General features: G+C 39.6%; 1 protein-coding gene across 2 annotated transcripts in view; it reads right to left on the reverse strand.

The window, feature by feature from the left end:
• Window positions 1-16: 16 nt before the first annotated feature.
• mgat5 (alpha-1,6-mannosylglycoprotein 6-beta-N-acetylglucosaminyltransferase) overlaps window positions 17-19,303 on the reverse strand; it is a 218,772-nt gene continuing 199,485 nt past the window's right edge. For both annotated transcript variants that reach the window (XM_062059285.1, XM_062059294.1), the window contains 5 exons: window positions 11,769-11,915; window positions 9,820-9,936; window positions 6,880-6,954; window positions 6,657-6,814; window positions 17-3,409 (listed from right to left, as the gene is read on the reverse strand). In XM_062059285.1, the coding sequence (XP_061915269.1) occupies window positions 3,211-3,409; window positions 6,657-6,814; window positions 6,880-6,954; window positions 9,820-9,936; window positions 11,769-11,915 (696 nt within the window). In that variant the 3' untranslated portion in view covers window positions 17-3,210. The remainder of the gene's footprint in view (window positions 3,410-6,656; window positions 6,815-6,879; window positions 6,955-9,819; window positions 9,937-11,768; window positions 11,916-19,303) is intronic.

Genomic DNA, 19,303 nt, shown 5'->3' on the forward strand with positions numbered 1-19,303 from the left:
CTCTTATTCATTGACGCTTTTATTGTCATTCTCGCCGCTGAGGATTCTACTTGGCACTAACAACTAAATGCTTGCGTCGGTTTGACCAAAAAAAAAATCAAAAAAAAGTTTTGTAGATCATTTTTGTACAAATGATAAAAGTGCATGATGGGTAATTTCTGGGAGATACGCAACATCACGCCACACATACGCTAATTGCTATCAGCTGCTGCTTCCTCAAATGAAAGGACATAAAATAATACATCTTTAAATCATTCATTAAATGTGTTAATTATAATTGGAATTAAATACATAATGTGTTATTAAATGTGTCATTGATTCGTTTAATGAAAAATGACTTCATGCATTTGATTAATTATTATTAGTGTCGCAGACTTCAGACCAAAGCAATCGTTGGACTCGAGTACTGTTGGCCCCGCCCACTGACACACGCCTTCATGAAATGGTTAATTGGAGCATGAAACCATTAAAAAAAAAATTTAAATAATAATTAAATCCTGAAATAATCGAAACATTAAATACAAATTTAATCATGAAATGATTAAATCACAAAATATTTATATAAATTAAGAAATCATGAAATAATTAAAACATTCAATCAAATTAAATAAATCAAGTCACCAAACAATTGCACGGTGAAATAATAAAATCCTGAGATCTAAAAAAATTAAATAAATCCTGACAATTAAAACAATTCAATTACAAAATATTAAAATAAATCATGAAATAATTATATGGTGAAATAATTTAATCTTGAAATATTTAAAAAAATCAATAAAGCATGCAATAATTTAATAAATCAATAGTTACAACACGAAATATTTCAATCATAACATAATTAACTTGTCAAAATATTAAATAGTGAACTGTAACATAATAAACTGGAAATAATTAAATATTTTAACAATTATATATATCGTCAATCAAATTAATAATTACCTATAAAAATACTGTTGCTTTGAATAAACAAAATACACATTCATGTATTTAATAGCAATTATAGTTAATTAATGACACATTTAAGTAATCATTTAGAGTTTTATTCAATGGTTTCCCATTTAAACCTCCATGTGAAGTCTAATTAAAGAAGTGATGTTTGCGCTCCCAACAGGCGAGAAATGTTTAAGCCACTGTGGGAAATACACATGGACAAACAAGATGGACGTGCAAAGACATGAAAGGTAAATAAGGCAACTCAATGAATGATAAGGTTTGTTGTTTGTTGTCTGCTCACACTTTGAACAAGCACAGGACATCAGGGACCATGAAGTGTACAGGCTAGTCAACCACTTACTAGCAGCCAGTACTAACTAGATGATGACTAGTTGGACAACTAAGCAGGAAACAGAAGAACTGATGAATTTCATCCTTTCATTGATCCGGCACACTGATGCAATCGTTCAATACACTCATCCAAGTTTAGAAGTTGGCCAAACAGAATGATCAAAAAGGCACCTCATGCTTTTTAAAAGGAAAACAAAACAGTCTTCATCAGAGGCCATGTAGAAAACGGCTGACTCTTGCAGTAAAATGAGGCACTTTTCTCGTCAGCGTCTGCTTTAAAAGACAAAAACCAAGTCAAACTTTCATCACAATCGAAAAAGTAAGGTAAAACTTTATTTATTATATACATATAAATGTGTGTATGTATGTATATATATATATATATATATATATATGTACATACATACATAATGTGTATATATATATACACGTATATATATACATACATAATGTGTATATATATATATATATATATATATATACATATGTATATATATTTTCAGATTGAACCGTCAGTGCCTCCATTTTACTGCTCAAGTCGTTAGAATACAATGCCTCCCCCTGGTGGTCATTCTTATATATGTACTCGTTCTTTTTAAATTACTCTCCATAAATAAAAGACATACCTCTTATAAATAAAGATAACAGAAAACAAAGCGATACACCTTTGTATACAAAATAAATTACAAAAAACAAACAATATACAGTGTTACTATTTTTGTTATTTAAATACAAATGTAATGCATTTCCTCCCCACACAAAATCCTGGACATTTGTTTTGATTGCCGCCAAATTGAGAGGCAAACATAATTATTTCTGACGTGTTGCCATGACGACTCAGCACGTGACATCATGATATTAACAACAATAGCAACAATTTGACAGTTTTCTAGGCTGAGAAGATGACAGAACAGAAACAAAAGAACAACCACAAACCTGCCGCTACGTTAACGAGACCAAGCAAAGACCTTTAGATGTGTTTTCTAGAAACCTACTGTATCTGCCACTGGGGATGGGTACCATTTGAACCGATACGGGAAGCGATACCCCCGATACTCGACGCTACCTTTTATAAATCTTAGTTTATTATTAAAGTTGTGTTATTTACCAGTGAGCTGTTTTCCTATACTTATGCCTCATTTGCAAATATTACATTGTAGATTTTGCATGCAGTTGCAATTCCAACGCACTAATATAGACAAACTGTGTTTTGCCTTGGCCAGGAAGTAGTCTTTGCCGTTAAGGGTTGAGTCCTGCAAAGTGTCTATACTGTAAGTATTGTACTTGTTACACACCGGCTGTTAGATTGCAAGGTGCATTTAAGTCGTAGTTTTCATTGGCAAATTGGGAGGTGTTGAGATCGCCATGTGAAATGGCTAATGCTAATGGCATATCCAATATAAATTAGCATCGAGCTAGCTGATTGTGAAGTCTATCAGGCATGCTTGCTTTGTCGGCAAGGAGAAACGGCGACATCCCCTATACCACGCTTGTTTCCCCGCCGAGTGCTTGGCTGCAACAAAGGTCTCGAAATACGGTAGCGTACCCATCCCTACCTACCTTGACATCAACATGTCTCCTTTTAAAATCACATTGCATCTTGGGAAGGAATAAAAAAGAAAGCAAAAAAAATTAAGCCTCGCTGGCCAAATATCCCCAAGTGGACATTTGTGTCCTGTGAGGACGTCTTTGTACACACGACTGGTTCCAGTGTAAAACTCGCCAAGGTTTATTTCCTTCTGGGCCCCTGCCAGTGTGGAGCGACTCAAAGAAGAAAGGGCCTCGCTGCGCCCCCTGCAGGCCGATATGTGGCGCACGGCGCTCCCTTTTGGTGATTCAAGTATTGTTCCACCGCTTCTGGACCGTCCCTGAAGAAGTGCCGACTCAACAATAAATACCACAACACGCCTTTAAAGCGCCGCGCCGCTATAGGCAGTTCTTGCACAGCGCCACCTGGCCCTTCATGTAGTCACGGCAGGGGCAGACGCGGCGCAGCGACTGGTGGGCGCCGGCGCAGCTGAAGAGCAGCAAGTCGGACTGGAAGACGCAATGGCGGCGGATGTCGCTGAAGGCCGGGACCACCGTGTCCGCGCTGGATTCCACCGTCTGGCAGTCCACGCCGAACCTGAGGGACGCACAGAGGGTTGACGTACAGATTGGTGCCGTGACCCGGATCGGCGGTCCTACGATTGGTGAAAACTGCACGTTGTCTGTGTGGGAGGAACCTTGTGTACAGGTGCTCACCAACATGACGCCATTTTGATGCCACATTGCTGGAGGAATAGTTCCAGCATGCAAAAGGCGAATAACATCGCTAATTAGTTCACTTAGTGCACAAGCGGCAGTGAGCCAAAGAAAAAAAGGGGGTTAATTCAATTATGCAAGTAATTGACTGTGATTAACCGTGATCAATCACAATTTAAATGAGTGATTAATCAACATTTTTATTTTTATTTTTAAAAAAAAGGGCCTTTACTCTTATTTTTTCACTTTATTTAGATTATTTATGCAAGTAATTTACGGCGATTAATACTTTTTCCACATTGGGGTCTTTTTAATGTTTATTTAAATAATGCAAGTAATTTACTGTGATTAATCATGATCAATCACAATTTAAACGCGATTAATCAGATTTTTTTATTTATTAATCGGGATCTTTACTCATATATTTTTTCACTTTATTTAGATTATTTATGCAAGTAATTTCCTGCGATTAGTTTAATACTTTTTACACATTGGGGTGTTTTTGATGTTTATTTGAATAACGCAAGTCATTTACTGTGATTAATCATGATCAATCACAATTTAAGTGTGTGATTAATCTAATTTCAAATCAAATTGGGGTCTTTTTTTTACTTTATTATGGGCCTGCTGCAATGCAAGCGCCCATTCACATGCTGCCAAGCAGTAGTGAATGGGTGCTTGCAATGCAGCAGCCCATATTATTATTGCTCATACTTCAACTTTCATTATTATTATTATTTGAACTTCTTGTTCCGCACGTTTCTCTTACCGCCACTACGAGACCAACCGGCCAACGAACCCCCACATATGTTATACCGTTGGAAAGGTCTCGTTCGCGCCGATGGCGGAAATCTAAATTAGGAACATTTAGTGCTACCAGGGCAACGCTATTCACGAACAAAAAAAAAAGGGCCAATTGATTAGGTAATCACCTTTTGTCTAATACGAGACGAACCAGCCAAAGAAGCCCCACATATGTTATACCGCCGGAAAGGTGTACTTTCCAGCTATAAGCATATTGTAAATTGGGAACATTTCAGGTTACCATGATGACGCTATCCATGATTAAAACAAAATATGCGCCAATTTCCTTTGGTCTAATACGAGAGGAAACGGCCAACGAACCCCCACATATGTTATACCCTCGGAAAGGTCTATTTTCCAGCTATGGGCGTATTTTAAATTGGGAACATTTCAGGTTACCATGGCGACGCTATTAACGATTAAAACAAAATATGCGCCAAATTTTTTGGCAAAAATGGGCCAACCTACTTTGTCTAAAACGAGACGAACCAGTGTTACCATGGCAACGCTATTCACGAACAAAAAAATATAACACCTTTTGTCTAATACGAGACGACCCAGCCAACGGATACCCACACACGTTATACTGTTGGAAAGGTCTCGTTCGCGCCGATGGGCGTACTTGAAATTGGGAACATTTTACGTTACCATGGCGACGCTATTCACAAATAAACAAAAACATTGGGTTACCAGTTCAATGGGCACACAACATAGACTGACAACAGGGTACAAAAATCTTGCATGCTGAAGTTTTTTGCTAGCTTTTTTGCTACTTTCTATGTCCACACCAACAAATACTGCATTTTGGTATTTCTTCTTACCCAGTCATGTGCTAGCTTCTTAACGTTAGCATGCTGGTATGCTAACATTAGCATTAGAACGTTTCCAGCTAATATTACACTTTTTTGTCTATTTCCACAGTCATACACCTTAGAGTTATATAACTTGGAATGTGACACATGTTAACGGCTAGCATATAATTCTTGCAAGTCATTTCCTGTGATTAATTTGATACTTTTTTCCTACACATTGGGGTCTTTTTTTATGATTATTTAAACAATGCAAGTAATTTACTGTGATTAATCTCAATTAATCAAAATTGTAAAGTGTGATTAATCTGATTTTTTTCAATATTCTGTTCTTTTCTAAGTTAAAACAAATGATGCAATAATTTACTGTAATTAGTCATTATTAAAAATCATATTTTTTTATTTATAGGATGCAAGTAAATTACTGTTCAACAGTACCCATCCATCCATCCATTTTCTACCGCTTGTCCCTTTCGGGGTCGCAGGGGGTGCTGGAGCCTATCTCAGCTGCATTCAGGCGGAAGGCAGGGTACACCCTGGACAAGTCGCCACCTCATCACAGGGCCAACACAGATAGACAGACAACATTCACATTGACACACTAGGGACAATTCATGAATAATCAAAATTCAAAAGTACGATTTATCTGAGATATATATATATTTTTTTTAGAAAAATGGGGTGCTTTTTAAGTTAATAATGATGCAAGTCATTTACTGCAATTAATCATGATTAATAAAAAATTCAAAAGTTTGATTAATCTAAGTAATTTTCTATAATATTGTTTTTTTTTTTTCTACACTTGATTTTAACTATGGAAGTAGTTCATTGCATGATTAATTAAACTTTTAAAGTGTGGTTATTCAGATTATTTTAATATCTTTTTTAAGTTAATTTATATGATGCATGTAATTTACTGTGATTAATCAAAATTCAAGTGTAATAATCTGGCGGAGTTGGTAGAGTGGCTGTGCCAGCAATCGGAAGGTTGCTGGTTACTGGGGTTCAATCCCCACCTTCTACCATCCTAGTCACGTCCGTTGTGTCCTTGGGCAAGACACTTCAACCTTGCTCCTGATGGCTGCTGGTTAGCGCCTTGCATGGCAGCTCCCGCCATCAGTGTGTGAATGGGTGAATGTGGAAATACTGTCAAAGCGCTTTGAGTACCTTGAAGGTAGAAAAAGCGCTATACAAGTATAACCCATTTATCATTTATTTATTTAAATCAAAAAAGTAAAAGAAAAATGTTATATATATATATATATATATATATATATATATATATATATATATATATATATATATATATATATATATATATATATATATATATATATATATATATATATATATATATATATATATATATATATACACACACAGTATATTAGTATGCATGTGAATAATGAATATGAAATGAGAAAAATCTGTTTGGAACTCTTTCACCGAGGTAGCTCCGCCCTCTGGTGGTAATAGGCCAACAATGCAGTTAATAACCACGGGTGTGTGCATCACCTGGCCAGGTCCTTGTCCTTGTTGAGGTGTTGAAAGAAGGACGGCTCACAGATGAGCTGCTGCTCCTGACACACCTGCTTACACGAGCGCCCTGGCTCCGCCATCTTGACCTGCAGCGTGCTGAGTGGCGGCCACATCACTTGGCCGTGACAGAAATCCTGACACATGATGACATAAATCAACATTATTGCCACATCTCAAGTCATCCACTAAAATCCCGTACCTGGTTTTCGATGAAGGCGTTGACTCGCTGGAGCATTCCCTCGCGGGTGAACTCGTACGGCAAATAAGGCTCGATCTGCTCACACAAACGCATCACATGACTATTCTTTCAGTGTGTTGACATGTTGGCCACCTAACATGTCCCCTGGATAATAATTAATAATAATAATTATATCTAACCTACTTATAGTTTACAACAGGGGTGTCCAAACTATGGTCCATTGGCATCATGAGTTTAATTAGGTTTATTGTCCACAGGGAGATTGCATTGATATTGAAAGTTTGACAATATTGTTACTGCTACTTCGTCGCTATCTAGTGGACAACCTGGGTTTCAGGTCAATGACATTTAATTTTGCTCTAAATGTAGCCATGCGCAGACATTACTTATATGACCCATTGCAAACAACCTTCCCTAGTCATGGCGAAAAAAATAAATAAAAATGCAACAAACACAAAATGTCAACAGTCGTGGTCACATAACATGCTCACTGAAATTTGTGGACATTATGAAAACGTCCACGCACCGTAAAAAAATTCAGTATTACACCCATTTAAATCCATAACAAAGCATGATGGGAAAAAAATGCAAAACGCTTTTCACACGTATCCATGTTTGGCACATTTTAGATGCTTGATATTTCTGATTGATCACAAAACTTTAAGGAGGTTGTCATGGAAGTAAACAAGTTAAACCTTTACATACTCTTTAAATCCAATTATATTAATTATACATGCATTATATTTACATAATATGTACACTCATACATGTACATAATATACTTATATATATACGTTAGGTCAGGAAAAAACACAGAGGCTATATCATCCATACAAGCCTGTTTCACAGGTTTCCCTGCTCGTCTTCCCAAAGTCCTGACTTAAAGGTGTGGACAATGCTGAAGAAACAAGTCCATGTCAGAAAACCAACATATTTAGCTGAACTGCACCAATTTTGTCAAGAGGAGTGGTCAAAAATTCAACCAGAAGCTTGTGGATGGCTACCAAAAGCACCTTATTGCAGTGAAACTTGCCAAGGGACATGTAAGCAAATATTAACATTGCTGTATGTATACTTCTGACCCAGCAGATTTGCTCACATTTTCAGTAGACCCATAATAAATTCATAAAAGAACCAAACTTCATGAATTTTTTTTGTGACCAACAAGTATGTGCTCCAATCACTCCATCACAAAAAAATAAGAGTTGTAGAAATTATTGGAAACTCAAGACAGCCATGACATTATGTTCTTTACAAGTGTATGTCAACTTTTGACCATGAGTGTATACTGTATATGTAAACAAAAACACACATATATATGTGTGTGTATATATGGGGCAAAAAAGTATTTAGTCAGCCACCCATTGACAATCAATGGGTGGCTGACTAAATACTTTTTTGCCCCACTGTATATATACACATATGTATGTGTGTGTATATATATATATATATATATATATATATATATATATATATATATATATATATATATATATATATATATATATATATATATATATATATATATATATATATATATATATATATATATTAGGGCTGTGAATCTTTGGGTGTCCCACGATTCGATTCAATATCAATTTTTTTTCAATTCAACACGATTCTCTCATTCAAAAACGATTTTTTCCCGATTCAAAAGGATTCTCTATTCATTCAATACATAGGATTTCAGCAGGATCTACCCCAGTCTGCTGACATGCAAGCGGAGTAGTAGATTTTTGTAAAAAGCTTTTATAATTGTAAAGGACAATGTTTTATCAACTGATTGCAATAATGTAAATTTGTTTTAACTATTAAATGAACCAAAAATATGACTTATTTTATCTTTGTGAAAATATTGGACACAGTGTGTTGTCAAGCTTATGAGATGCGATGCAAGTGTAAGCCACTGTGACACTAATGTTCATTTATTTTTATTTTTATAAATGTCTAATGATAATGTCAATGAGGGATTTTTAATCACTGCTATGTTGAAATTGTAACTAATATTGATACTGTTGTTGATAATATTCATTTTTGTTTCACTACTTTTGATTTGTTCTGTCGTGTTTGTGTCTCCTCTCAATTGCTCTGTTTATTGCAGTTCTGAATGTTGCTGGGTCGGGTTTGGTTTTGGAATTGGATTGCATTGTTATGGTATTGCTGTGTATTGTTTTGTTGGATTGATTCATTTAAAAATAAAAAATAAAAATAATTTTTAATAAATAAATAAAAAAATAACAAAAATGTATTTTTTAAAAATAAGAATCGATTCTGAATTGCACAACGTGAGAATCGCGATTCGAATTCGAATCGATTTTTTCCCACACCCCTAATATATATATATATATTCAATTACCTATAATATATATAATCACTTTACATGCAGTCGGCTTTCTTTTTTTTAGCCCAATGCGGCCCCCAAGTCAAAAAGTTTGGAGCCCCTTGCTTTACAACCTTGTCAAATGATTTGAAAGCATGTGTTCATCACAAAGATTATTATCAAGGCTTCGGTCACGCGGATTACAAAAATAATAATCAAATATTTTTCAATAGAAGGGACTTATACAAAATGATGAAAAACAAACTTTCTACACAATTAAGCAGTCCTAAAATAAATATTTTCGAATTATTAATAAGTCATGAAAAAATAAAAAAAGATTGTCAACCGATCAATAGACTGCAGAGCTCCAAACCTTGAGGTAGCACCCCCTGTTGTGAGAGTGGAGACAAAGACACGTGTGTTGAAATTAACTGAAGTGTGCTGCAGAAGGGCCTTTTGAGCATGAGAAATAAACAAGGCAGCCTTTTGTCAGCGCACCAAATCATACACAGTGTGTCCTTGTGAAGGGCGGGGGATGGGCAGGAGGAGAGCATACACGGATGTGTCCAATCAACAAAGCCCTTCTTCTACTACACACAACATTTAGTAGCTCTCTTTACCTTCTGGCTGAGGATGGAGCGGATGGCTCGTTCCACTTCGGCCGGATTCTCGATATCCACCGTCCACACGTGAGGTTGACCTATGTAGACCTCGGCGTAAGGGTGCTGCGACGTCAGCTGCACGCACGCACTCACACACACACACACACACACACACACACACACACACACACACACACACACACACACACACACACACACACACACACACACACACACACACACACACACACACACACACACACACACACACACACACACACACACACACAGTGACACAGACACACACAGTGACACAGACACACACACAGTGACACACACATACACACACAGAGTGACACACGCGCACACAGTGACGCACACAGTGACACGCACACACACAGAGTGACACACGCACACACACACACACACACACACAGAGTGACACACGCACACACAGTGACACACGCACACACACACACACACAGAGTGACTCACACACACACACACACACACACACAGAGTGACACACACACAGTGACACACACAGTGACACACACACACAGAGTGACACACACACACAGTGACACACACAGTGACACACGCACACACAGTGACACACACACACACACACACAGAGTGACACGCACACACACACAGTGACACACGCACACACAGACACACACAGAGTGACACACTCACACACACAGAATGACACACACACACACAGAGTGACACACTCACACACACACAGAATGACACACACACACACACACACAGAGTGACACACACACACACAGAGTGACACACACACACACACACAATCACAGAGTGACTCACACAAACACACACACAGTGACACACACATACACACACAGAGTGACACACGCGCACACAGTGACGAACACAGTGACACGCACACACACAGAGTGACACACGCACACACACACAGAGTGACACACGCACACACAGTGACACAAGCACACACACACACACAAAGTGACTCACACACACACACACACACACACACACACACACAGAGTGACACAAGCACACACACACACACAAAGTGACTCACACACACACACACACAGAGTGACACACACACAGTGACACACACAGTGACACACACACACACAGAGTGACACACACACACAGTGACACACACAGTGACACACGCACACACAGTGACACACAGTGACACACACACACACACAGAGTGACACGCACACACACACAGTGACACACGCACACACAGACACACACAGAGTGACACACACACACACAGAGTGACATACTCACACACACAGAATGACACACACACACACACACACACACACACACACACACACACACACACACACACACACACAGAGTGACACACTCACACACACAGAATGACACACACACACACAGAGTGACACACAGAGTGACACACAGAGTGACACACACACACACAGAGTGACACACACACACACACAGAGTGACACACACACACACAATCACACACACACAGAGTGACTCACACACACACACAAACACACACACACAGAGTGACACACACAGAGTGACACACACACACACAGAGTGACACATACACACACACACAGAGTGACACACACACACAGAGTGACACACACACACACACACACACAGAGTGACACACACACACACACACAGAGTGACACACACACACACAATCACACACACACAGAGTGAATCACACACACACACAAACACACACACAGTGACACACACACACAGAGTGACACACACAGAGTGACACACACACACACACACAGAGTGACACACACACACACACACACACACACACACACACACACACACACACACACACACACACACACACACACACACACACACACACACACACACACACACACAGAGAGTGACAGAGTCAGCTTGGTTTTCTACACAGGGAGTAAAGGTGCTATAAGAGCATGGGTCACCTCTCTCACGGTGGGTTTTCCTTTGAAGAAGTCGGTGTTCTTGCTGCTCTTGGCGGGGGTGAACTTGGGGTTGAGGAAGGCACACCCGTTGGCGATGGCCTCCAGGGGGGCGGGACCCTCGTAGGGGAAGGACAGACCCACGAACAACTGCAGCGGTGGTGACACAGGGAGAACATTTGAAACTTTGGGAACATTCCACTATAGCGCTACACTTTCAGTGATTGTGATGATTCATGGGATAACTAGGGATGGGTAGATGATGCGTCACTGAGTGTATGGCACACTCACTTGCCGTATCAGCACTGCACGGATATTGTATTTCATATTGCAGGATTAAAAAAGCCACACCATTTGACCTGGACATAAAATGAATAGTGAGCAAATATATGTACCGTAAAACCCGGACTAAAAGCAGCTGCTTTTTTTCCTACGCTTTGAAACCTGCGGCTTATAAAACGTTTTTTCTTCGCCAACTGCCATAATGTTTTGTATTCAACAAATACTTTTCAACAGATATTGAAAAGGTGTGTCATTGTTTGTGCTATGGCGCCACCTTCTGGACAAGTTCGCTCACTGCAGGTGTCACGGGGTGAACGTCGACAGTATTTTCTTCTGTTTAGTGCGGTCAAACGAAAGTACAAGTGCTGTTCCGTCTTCTCGTCGTCCATCGCGCTTCTACTCGTATGGATTCTTCATTCATCACTGCAAGCAACGTTGGTAAGTTTTACAATATAACTAAAACTATTCATACTTACTAAACCGTCCCATGTGTGATGTCTGTAGGAGTGTTATCATGCATATTTGTACGTGCTATCTTAATGTAATGAAGCGAGCATCATTCACATGAGCTAATATGCTAACATGTTTACAAGTGTCTCTGTTAGTAATATTAACTTACTAGAGAATTCTTTTTGCATTGTTTCAGTTTCACAAATTCCTCAGTAAATTCACCAAAACATCAGCGTGGAGTCATTGAGTCTGTTTAGCTGATTGGAGAGCGAGCTTCCACAGCTAGTGGGTCCATGACCATGACTTCTGTTTTGTTTGATCAGCCGTTTTACTGCCGTGTGAGAGGCACCATTTAGAAACAATTAAAGTATGTAAATAATTTTGGTGTAAATAACTCATTACACAACAAATATATACCTGCGTCTTATAGTCCGCTGCGGCTAATATATAGAAAAATATTTATTCTAACATTTAGTGGGTGCAACTTATATACCGGTGCACTCTACAGTCTGGACAACATGGTATATTAGGGCTGTGAAAATTAACGAGTTAACCCAAATATTGCATTAATCAAGAACACACTTCGATTAATCATGCAATCTATTTTGAGCGTACAAGCTCTTTTATTTTAACCGCTACATTCAGTGATCAGATTAATGCATACGTATGATGAGTGATGAAATACAGCCTGAAAGAACTTTGGATAAAACTGGTACCAAGTTCTTAAGCAAATTTCAATTATGCAAGTGTGTAATCACCTGTAATTAATCATAATTAATTCCAATATGTGATTAATCTGATTAAAAATAATATATTCACAGCCCTAATTTATATTTCTGCAAAATCTTCTGGAAACATTCCAAGAGCAGCAGTAAAATCCATCTCACATCAACACATCAAACCTTATCAGCCACCTGAAACACCAGCAAGGTCAAATCTGTGAATCCAATTTTTTTTTTTTTACCTCCAGGTGTTCAAAAAATACAGATAAATCCAAATTGAAAAAAAAAAGAAAGAAAGAAATAAAAGCTGCAAGCAGCATTGGAAGGACTCCCCTCCCCTGCATGCATGACACATGCAACGTCCTTCCCAATACCCGAGCAACCATCAAAAATGTGGAAGGAAATTTTGACTGCTATGATTTTACACCACAAGGGGGCGATATTGGTGTCGATATCAATGTGTTGTCAAGATCAGACCCCAACTGAAACGCCTCATGTCAGTTTGGAAGGAGATCTGGGGCCGTACTTATCAAGCTTCTTAGAGTGCCATTTTACACTGAAGTCCTGAGAATTTGCGAAATTTAGTCCTACTCTCAAACTTAAGAATAAAAGCTTTTTATCAACGTTCTTAAGTCTAAGAATCACTCCTACTCTCCACGATATTTAAGAGACCTTCAGAGGTGTCTTAAGTGGTTAGGAGTTGCCAGCAGGGGATGGCACTGAGGCGAGAGAGACGTGCGCGAACGTTCAGGGAACAGAACAATGTTTTTTTTTTTTTTGATGACGAGCAGCTGATCAAACGGTATCGTTTAGACCAGGGGTCGGCAACCCGCGGCTCCGGAGCCGCATGCGGCTCCTTGACCACTCTGATGCGGCTCAGCTACATACATGCCGACCCCCCCGATTTTCCCAGGAGACTTATGGATCTCAGTGTCTCTCATAGATTACTCCCAGGGAAAAAATAATCCTATTTACACTCTAATTACTAAATAAAGGGCATGCCCTAATTGCACTGCAGTAATTGTCCTCTATAGCATTTACATACAGCGTGCCAGTCCAGCCACATGTTGCATGTTGTTATTACTTGCACACACAGGAGACAGCAAAGCATACTTACTCATCAGCCACACAGTTTACACTGACGGTAGCCGTATCAAACAACTTTAACATTGTTACGTTACAAATATGCGCCACACTGTGAACCCACACCAAAAAAGAATGAAAAACACATTTCTGGAGAACATCCCACCGTAACACAACATAAACACAACACAACCATTACCCAGAATCCCATGCAGCCCTAACTCTTCCGGTCTACATTATACACCCCCGCTACCACCAAATCCCCCCACACATCAACCCCCCCCCTCTCCGTGCGTTGGTTGAGCGGAAGAGTTAGGGCTGCATGGGATTCTGGGTATTGGTACCGTCAGTGTAAGATGTGTGGCTGCTGAGGTAGTACGCCTTGCTGTCACTTACGTGAGCAAGTTGAAATTGCATTCTACGCGTGGTTGAGCAGGTACACTGTTTGGGCAGGCTGTAGAGGGCTCCAAATGCAGTGTCATCACGCTCTGATATTCGGGAGTCTCCCGGGAAAAATGAGAGGGTTGGCAAGTATGACGCTATCAAGCGCCATTCATTCAAAACTCGCGGGTTGCACTAACATCAAATTTCCACATTAAAGTGCGTGCCGGTGCGTGTGTCGGAGACCCCTGGTTAACATAGCACAAAGCATTTAAGCTTTGTATGCAGTGTTTTTCATTTTAAATTTTACATTTTTTTTTGTGGCTCCCATTACTTTCTTTAATTTGTGAAACTTGCCAAAATGGCTCTTTGAGTGGTAAAGGTTGCCGACCCCTGGTTTAGACAGAGCGGATATTATTTTTGTCACAGATTTAATACTTTTCGATTCCTTGTTGATTTCTGCATTTGTCTGCAGTGGGCTAGTATATATAGAGCCACCCACACCAGTTTCAAATTCGTTGCCTAATTAATGAATTGGAAAGAAAATGTTATGACAGTAGCGTATGTGTGTGGCCGTGAGGTGAGTGACGTCAGTGAGTGTGTGGGCGATAGAAGAGAGGGAGCGGTAGCGTGAGTGCCGGCGGGGACTAGTTTGTTTTGTATTATTTTGTAGTTTATTGTCAAAATATACACTCCCATTGTCCACTTAAATATTTCCAAGATATTTCTTTATTCTTAGACAACTGATTCCCTTCCGTGATTGGTCATTTCTATTGACACAGAAATGACGTCACCTAAAATTCCGTTTACGGCACATAGTAATGTCGTAATTCAGCTCTGAGTGTGACACTTAAGATTCAGTCCTACACTTCGCTGAAAGTGTGAGTAAGACGCTTGATAACTAACTTTTAAGTGCAGCTTTCAGCGAATAATTTATTTACTCTTAAGTCAACTCTTAGCAGACTTCTTAGGAGTAATTCTAAGAAGCTTGATAAGTACGGCCCCTGGTCATCTAAAGTGCAGCAATGACAGGTTGATTGAGCAGCGGTCAACATTAGGCCACGCCCACTATGAAAGTGACACACACCTTTCACCTTTCTGATTGATCACAAAACTTTAAGGAGGTTGTCACGGAAGTAAACAAGGTAAACCTTTACATACTCTTTATATCCACCGGCACCGATCCAGCATTTCAGGCTGTCATTTTTACCAATTCTGATCGAGATCTGAGTTTGTGGAGCCAAGTAACAAATGTTGAAAGTTTTGGGGCTAGCCATCAGATCAAAATTTGGCGCCATGCCACGCCCACATCCTATGGCGAAGGCAAAACTCCTTCGCAATTTATCATCTCCCATCTGTGTAGTATCTGTCATTTTAACCCCAACTCATTCGGTCAAAGTCCCTAGGACGACTTTGTTAAAGTAGGACCCCTGTTTTTGGCCTAAAAAGGGCTGACGGAAACCTAGATGGCCGACTTCCTGTTTGTTTTCAAAAAAGGGTTCTTGAGACTTTTACGTGCATCCTGTCATGATAGACGTCTCCCGCGATTTTCATGACGATACGTGAATCAGGTGGCAGGGGCAAATTTTCAAAAACATTTTAAGGGGCCGCTAGAGAGTAGTTCGTTAAAGTACGACCCCTGTTTTTGGCCTATAAAGGGCTGACAGAAACCAAGATGGCCGACTTCCTGTTTGTTTTCAAATCTGGGTTCTTGAGACTTTTACGTGCGTCCTGTCATGATAGACTATTCCCGCGATTTTCATGACGATACGTGAATCAGGTGGCAGGGGCTAATTTTTAAAAACATTTTAAGGGGGCGCTAGAGAGTAGTTCGTTAAAGTACGACCCCTGTTTTTGGCCTATAAAGGGCTGACGGAAACCAAGATGGCCGACTTCCTGTTTGTTTTTCAATCTGGGTTCTTGAGACTTTTACGTGCGTCCTGTCATGATAGACGTCTCCCGCGATTTTCATGACGATACGTGAATCAGGTGGCAGGGGCAAATTTTTTAAAACATTTTAAGGGGGCGCTAGAGAGTAGTTCGTTAAAGTACGACCCCTGTTTTTGGCCTAAAAGGGCTGACGGAAACCTAGATGGCCGACTTCCTGTTTGTTTTCAAAAAAGGGTTCTTGAGACTTTTACGTGCGTCCTGTCATGATAAACGTCTCCCGCGATTTTCATGACGATACGTGAATCAGGTGGCAGGGGCAAATTTTTAAAAACATTTTAAGGTGGCGCTAGAGAGTAGTTCGTTAAAGTACGACCCCTGTTTTTGGCCTATAAAGGGCTGACGGAAACCTAGATGGCCGACTTCCTGTTTGTTTTCAAAAAAGGGTTCTTGAGACTTTTACGTGCGTCCTGTCATGATAAACGTCTCCCGCGATTTTCATGACGATACGTGAATCAGGTGGCAGGGGCAAATTTTTAAAAACATTTTAAGGTGGCGCTAGAGAGTAGTTCGTTAAAGTACGACCCCTGTTTTTGGCCTAAAAATGGCTTCCCGTTTGTTTTCAAATTTGGTTTCTTTAGAGTTTTATATGCATCTGGTCTCCAGCGATTTTTGTGTCGATACATGAATCTGGGGGCAGGGGCGAATTATTTCAAAATTTTAAGGGGGCCCTAGAGAGTTAATTTTAAGATTTTGTGTTCGGTAGCCACAAATTATAACATTTTTCATCGAACTGGACAGACTTGCAAAAACTGGTGAGTTTTTGTGCATGTCAATTATCGGTATCGATCTTGAAAAGCAGGACGTTATCGGCATCAGCTTGAACTTATTTATAATTTATCCGTAGACACAATTGAGTGTTTTTAACATTTACACGCAATTTCCGAGGATTTTCTTATTTCTGGTTGGAGATGAGGATTTATAGTCGCAGAAATGTTCCTTTTTCTAGTTTGGTCGGACATTTGCGGCACACAACAACACCAGCTGGGTCTGAGGTGACGCCGACGTAACCGCCATCTTGCCGGGCAGGAGGCGACGTGTGCAGGTGGACAGCTCGCAGCGACTAAAAAAGCTAGTGGCGAGATGAGTTGATTGTGTGTGAGAAGCATCTGGTGTTTGCTGATGGCGGCACTTAAGTGGACCCAAACAAACCGACACTCACGGCTATGAAAAGAAAATACAGTTGACGCGGCACTTTTCCTTTACAGTCATGGGGGTAAAACAAGCAAAAGGTGATGCTCACATTACTTTCATGTACTTCCAGCATCCAACTTTCCAAACTTTCAGCACAGGCTTATTTCCCTGTGCAGCAACAAAATGTACGGTTTCTCTCTGCTGAATCATTTCATGAGTCCTTGCACCGCTTGGACAACATTGTGTTTGATTTGCTGATTCCACTGAAAAAAAGTCCCTGCATTTATTGCCTTTTGATCCTTTCCTTTGTTGTAAAATATCTTTGTACTGCTCATTTATGCACTGTCAACAACATTTACTGTCAACGTCCTGGCAAGAACACGTCCCTGTGATTAAAACCCAGCACCAAAGCTGAAGTAATTTACACCTGTCTTGCATACATGCAGCCTCGTTGTCAGAGAACAAGACGCTTTAATAACTGATACATGTCACAGGCATGTGATTTGAACTTAATGAAAAAGACTGGAAATAAGACAGGGGTCTGGGGGCCGCAGCTCCTGGGTTTTCAGCAATTGAACATGCAAAAATTAGCAAAAAAAGCACCATTTAAAGACGATTTAGTGTTTAAAGAATTGAAAAATGATAAATACATACCCCATTCATCCAAATGAATCACTATGTCTGTTTCAGTCACTATGTTATTTAGTCACTACAGTAATTACAACTTGTGTTCACATCCACAGGAACCACATGGGTTAGCCTACTCTATATAGTATTTACAACCTTACTAGTGTTTACTTCCCAGCCACATATGGATCATCTAGTTATTTACATTATTTACACCTTATTTTGGTTCATTCACACATTACATTCAAAATGATTCAACTATTCAATGTCTAAATATCAATAAAATGAACAAAATGTCAGCTACTGTCTTGTTGTCAAAAGTCATCACATGTCTGCCACAAACTCAAACTCAACTCAAACTCAACAATCATGTGTGTTCTTAAATGTGTATTCCACCTCTTCCATGTCAAGAGCAGTTTTGATTTGGTCTTACATGGCAAACAACTCAAATGAATGTTTTATCCAGACGCATACATTTGTCCAAATGTGTCCTAGTAGACACATTGTGGGTTTCCTGGACGTCGTCTACATCGCTAAAAGAACAATCCAAGGAAGAGAATCCCTCTGCCATCTTTCACTAGGTTTTTTAAATATATAAATCTCCCGCTTGAATATTCCCTCTTCTCTTCTCCGACTCTCTCGTCATTTGGGATGTCTGTTGTGATTTCCCTTCCTGGTTCCATGACCCGCCCTATCTTGCCTCTGATTGGCCTGTCCCTAATATTTTGCCCTAATCTTAACCAATCATGACTCATCATAGTAAGCCAACCAACCAATCATGGGTGTTCTTATACGTAAACCAACCAATCATCATTGATGTTTGCCTTATATTTTGTCCCCTGCCCGTGGAGTTGCTTGGTTACGTAGCTTCCATTTTTAAGTTAATCATTTTTATTGGAAAACCGTAGTTTT

The sequence above is a fragment of the Entelurus aequoreus genome, linkage group LG01 (assembly GCF_033978785.1).
Source record: "Entelurus aequoreus isolate RoL-2023_Sb linkage group LG01, RoL_Eaeq_v1.1, whole genome shotgun sequence".
NCBI classification, from domain to species: domain Eukaryota; kingdom Metazoa; phylum Chordata; class Actinopteri; order Syngnathiformes; family Syngnathidae; genus Entelurus; species Entelurus aequoreus.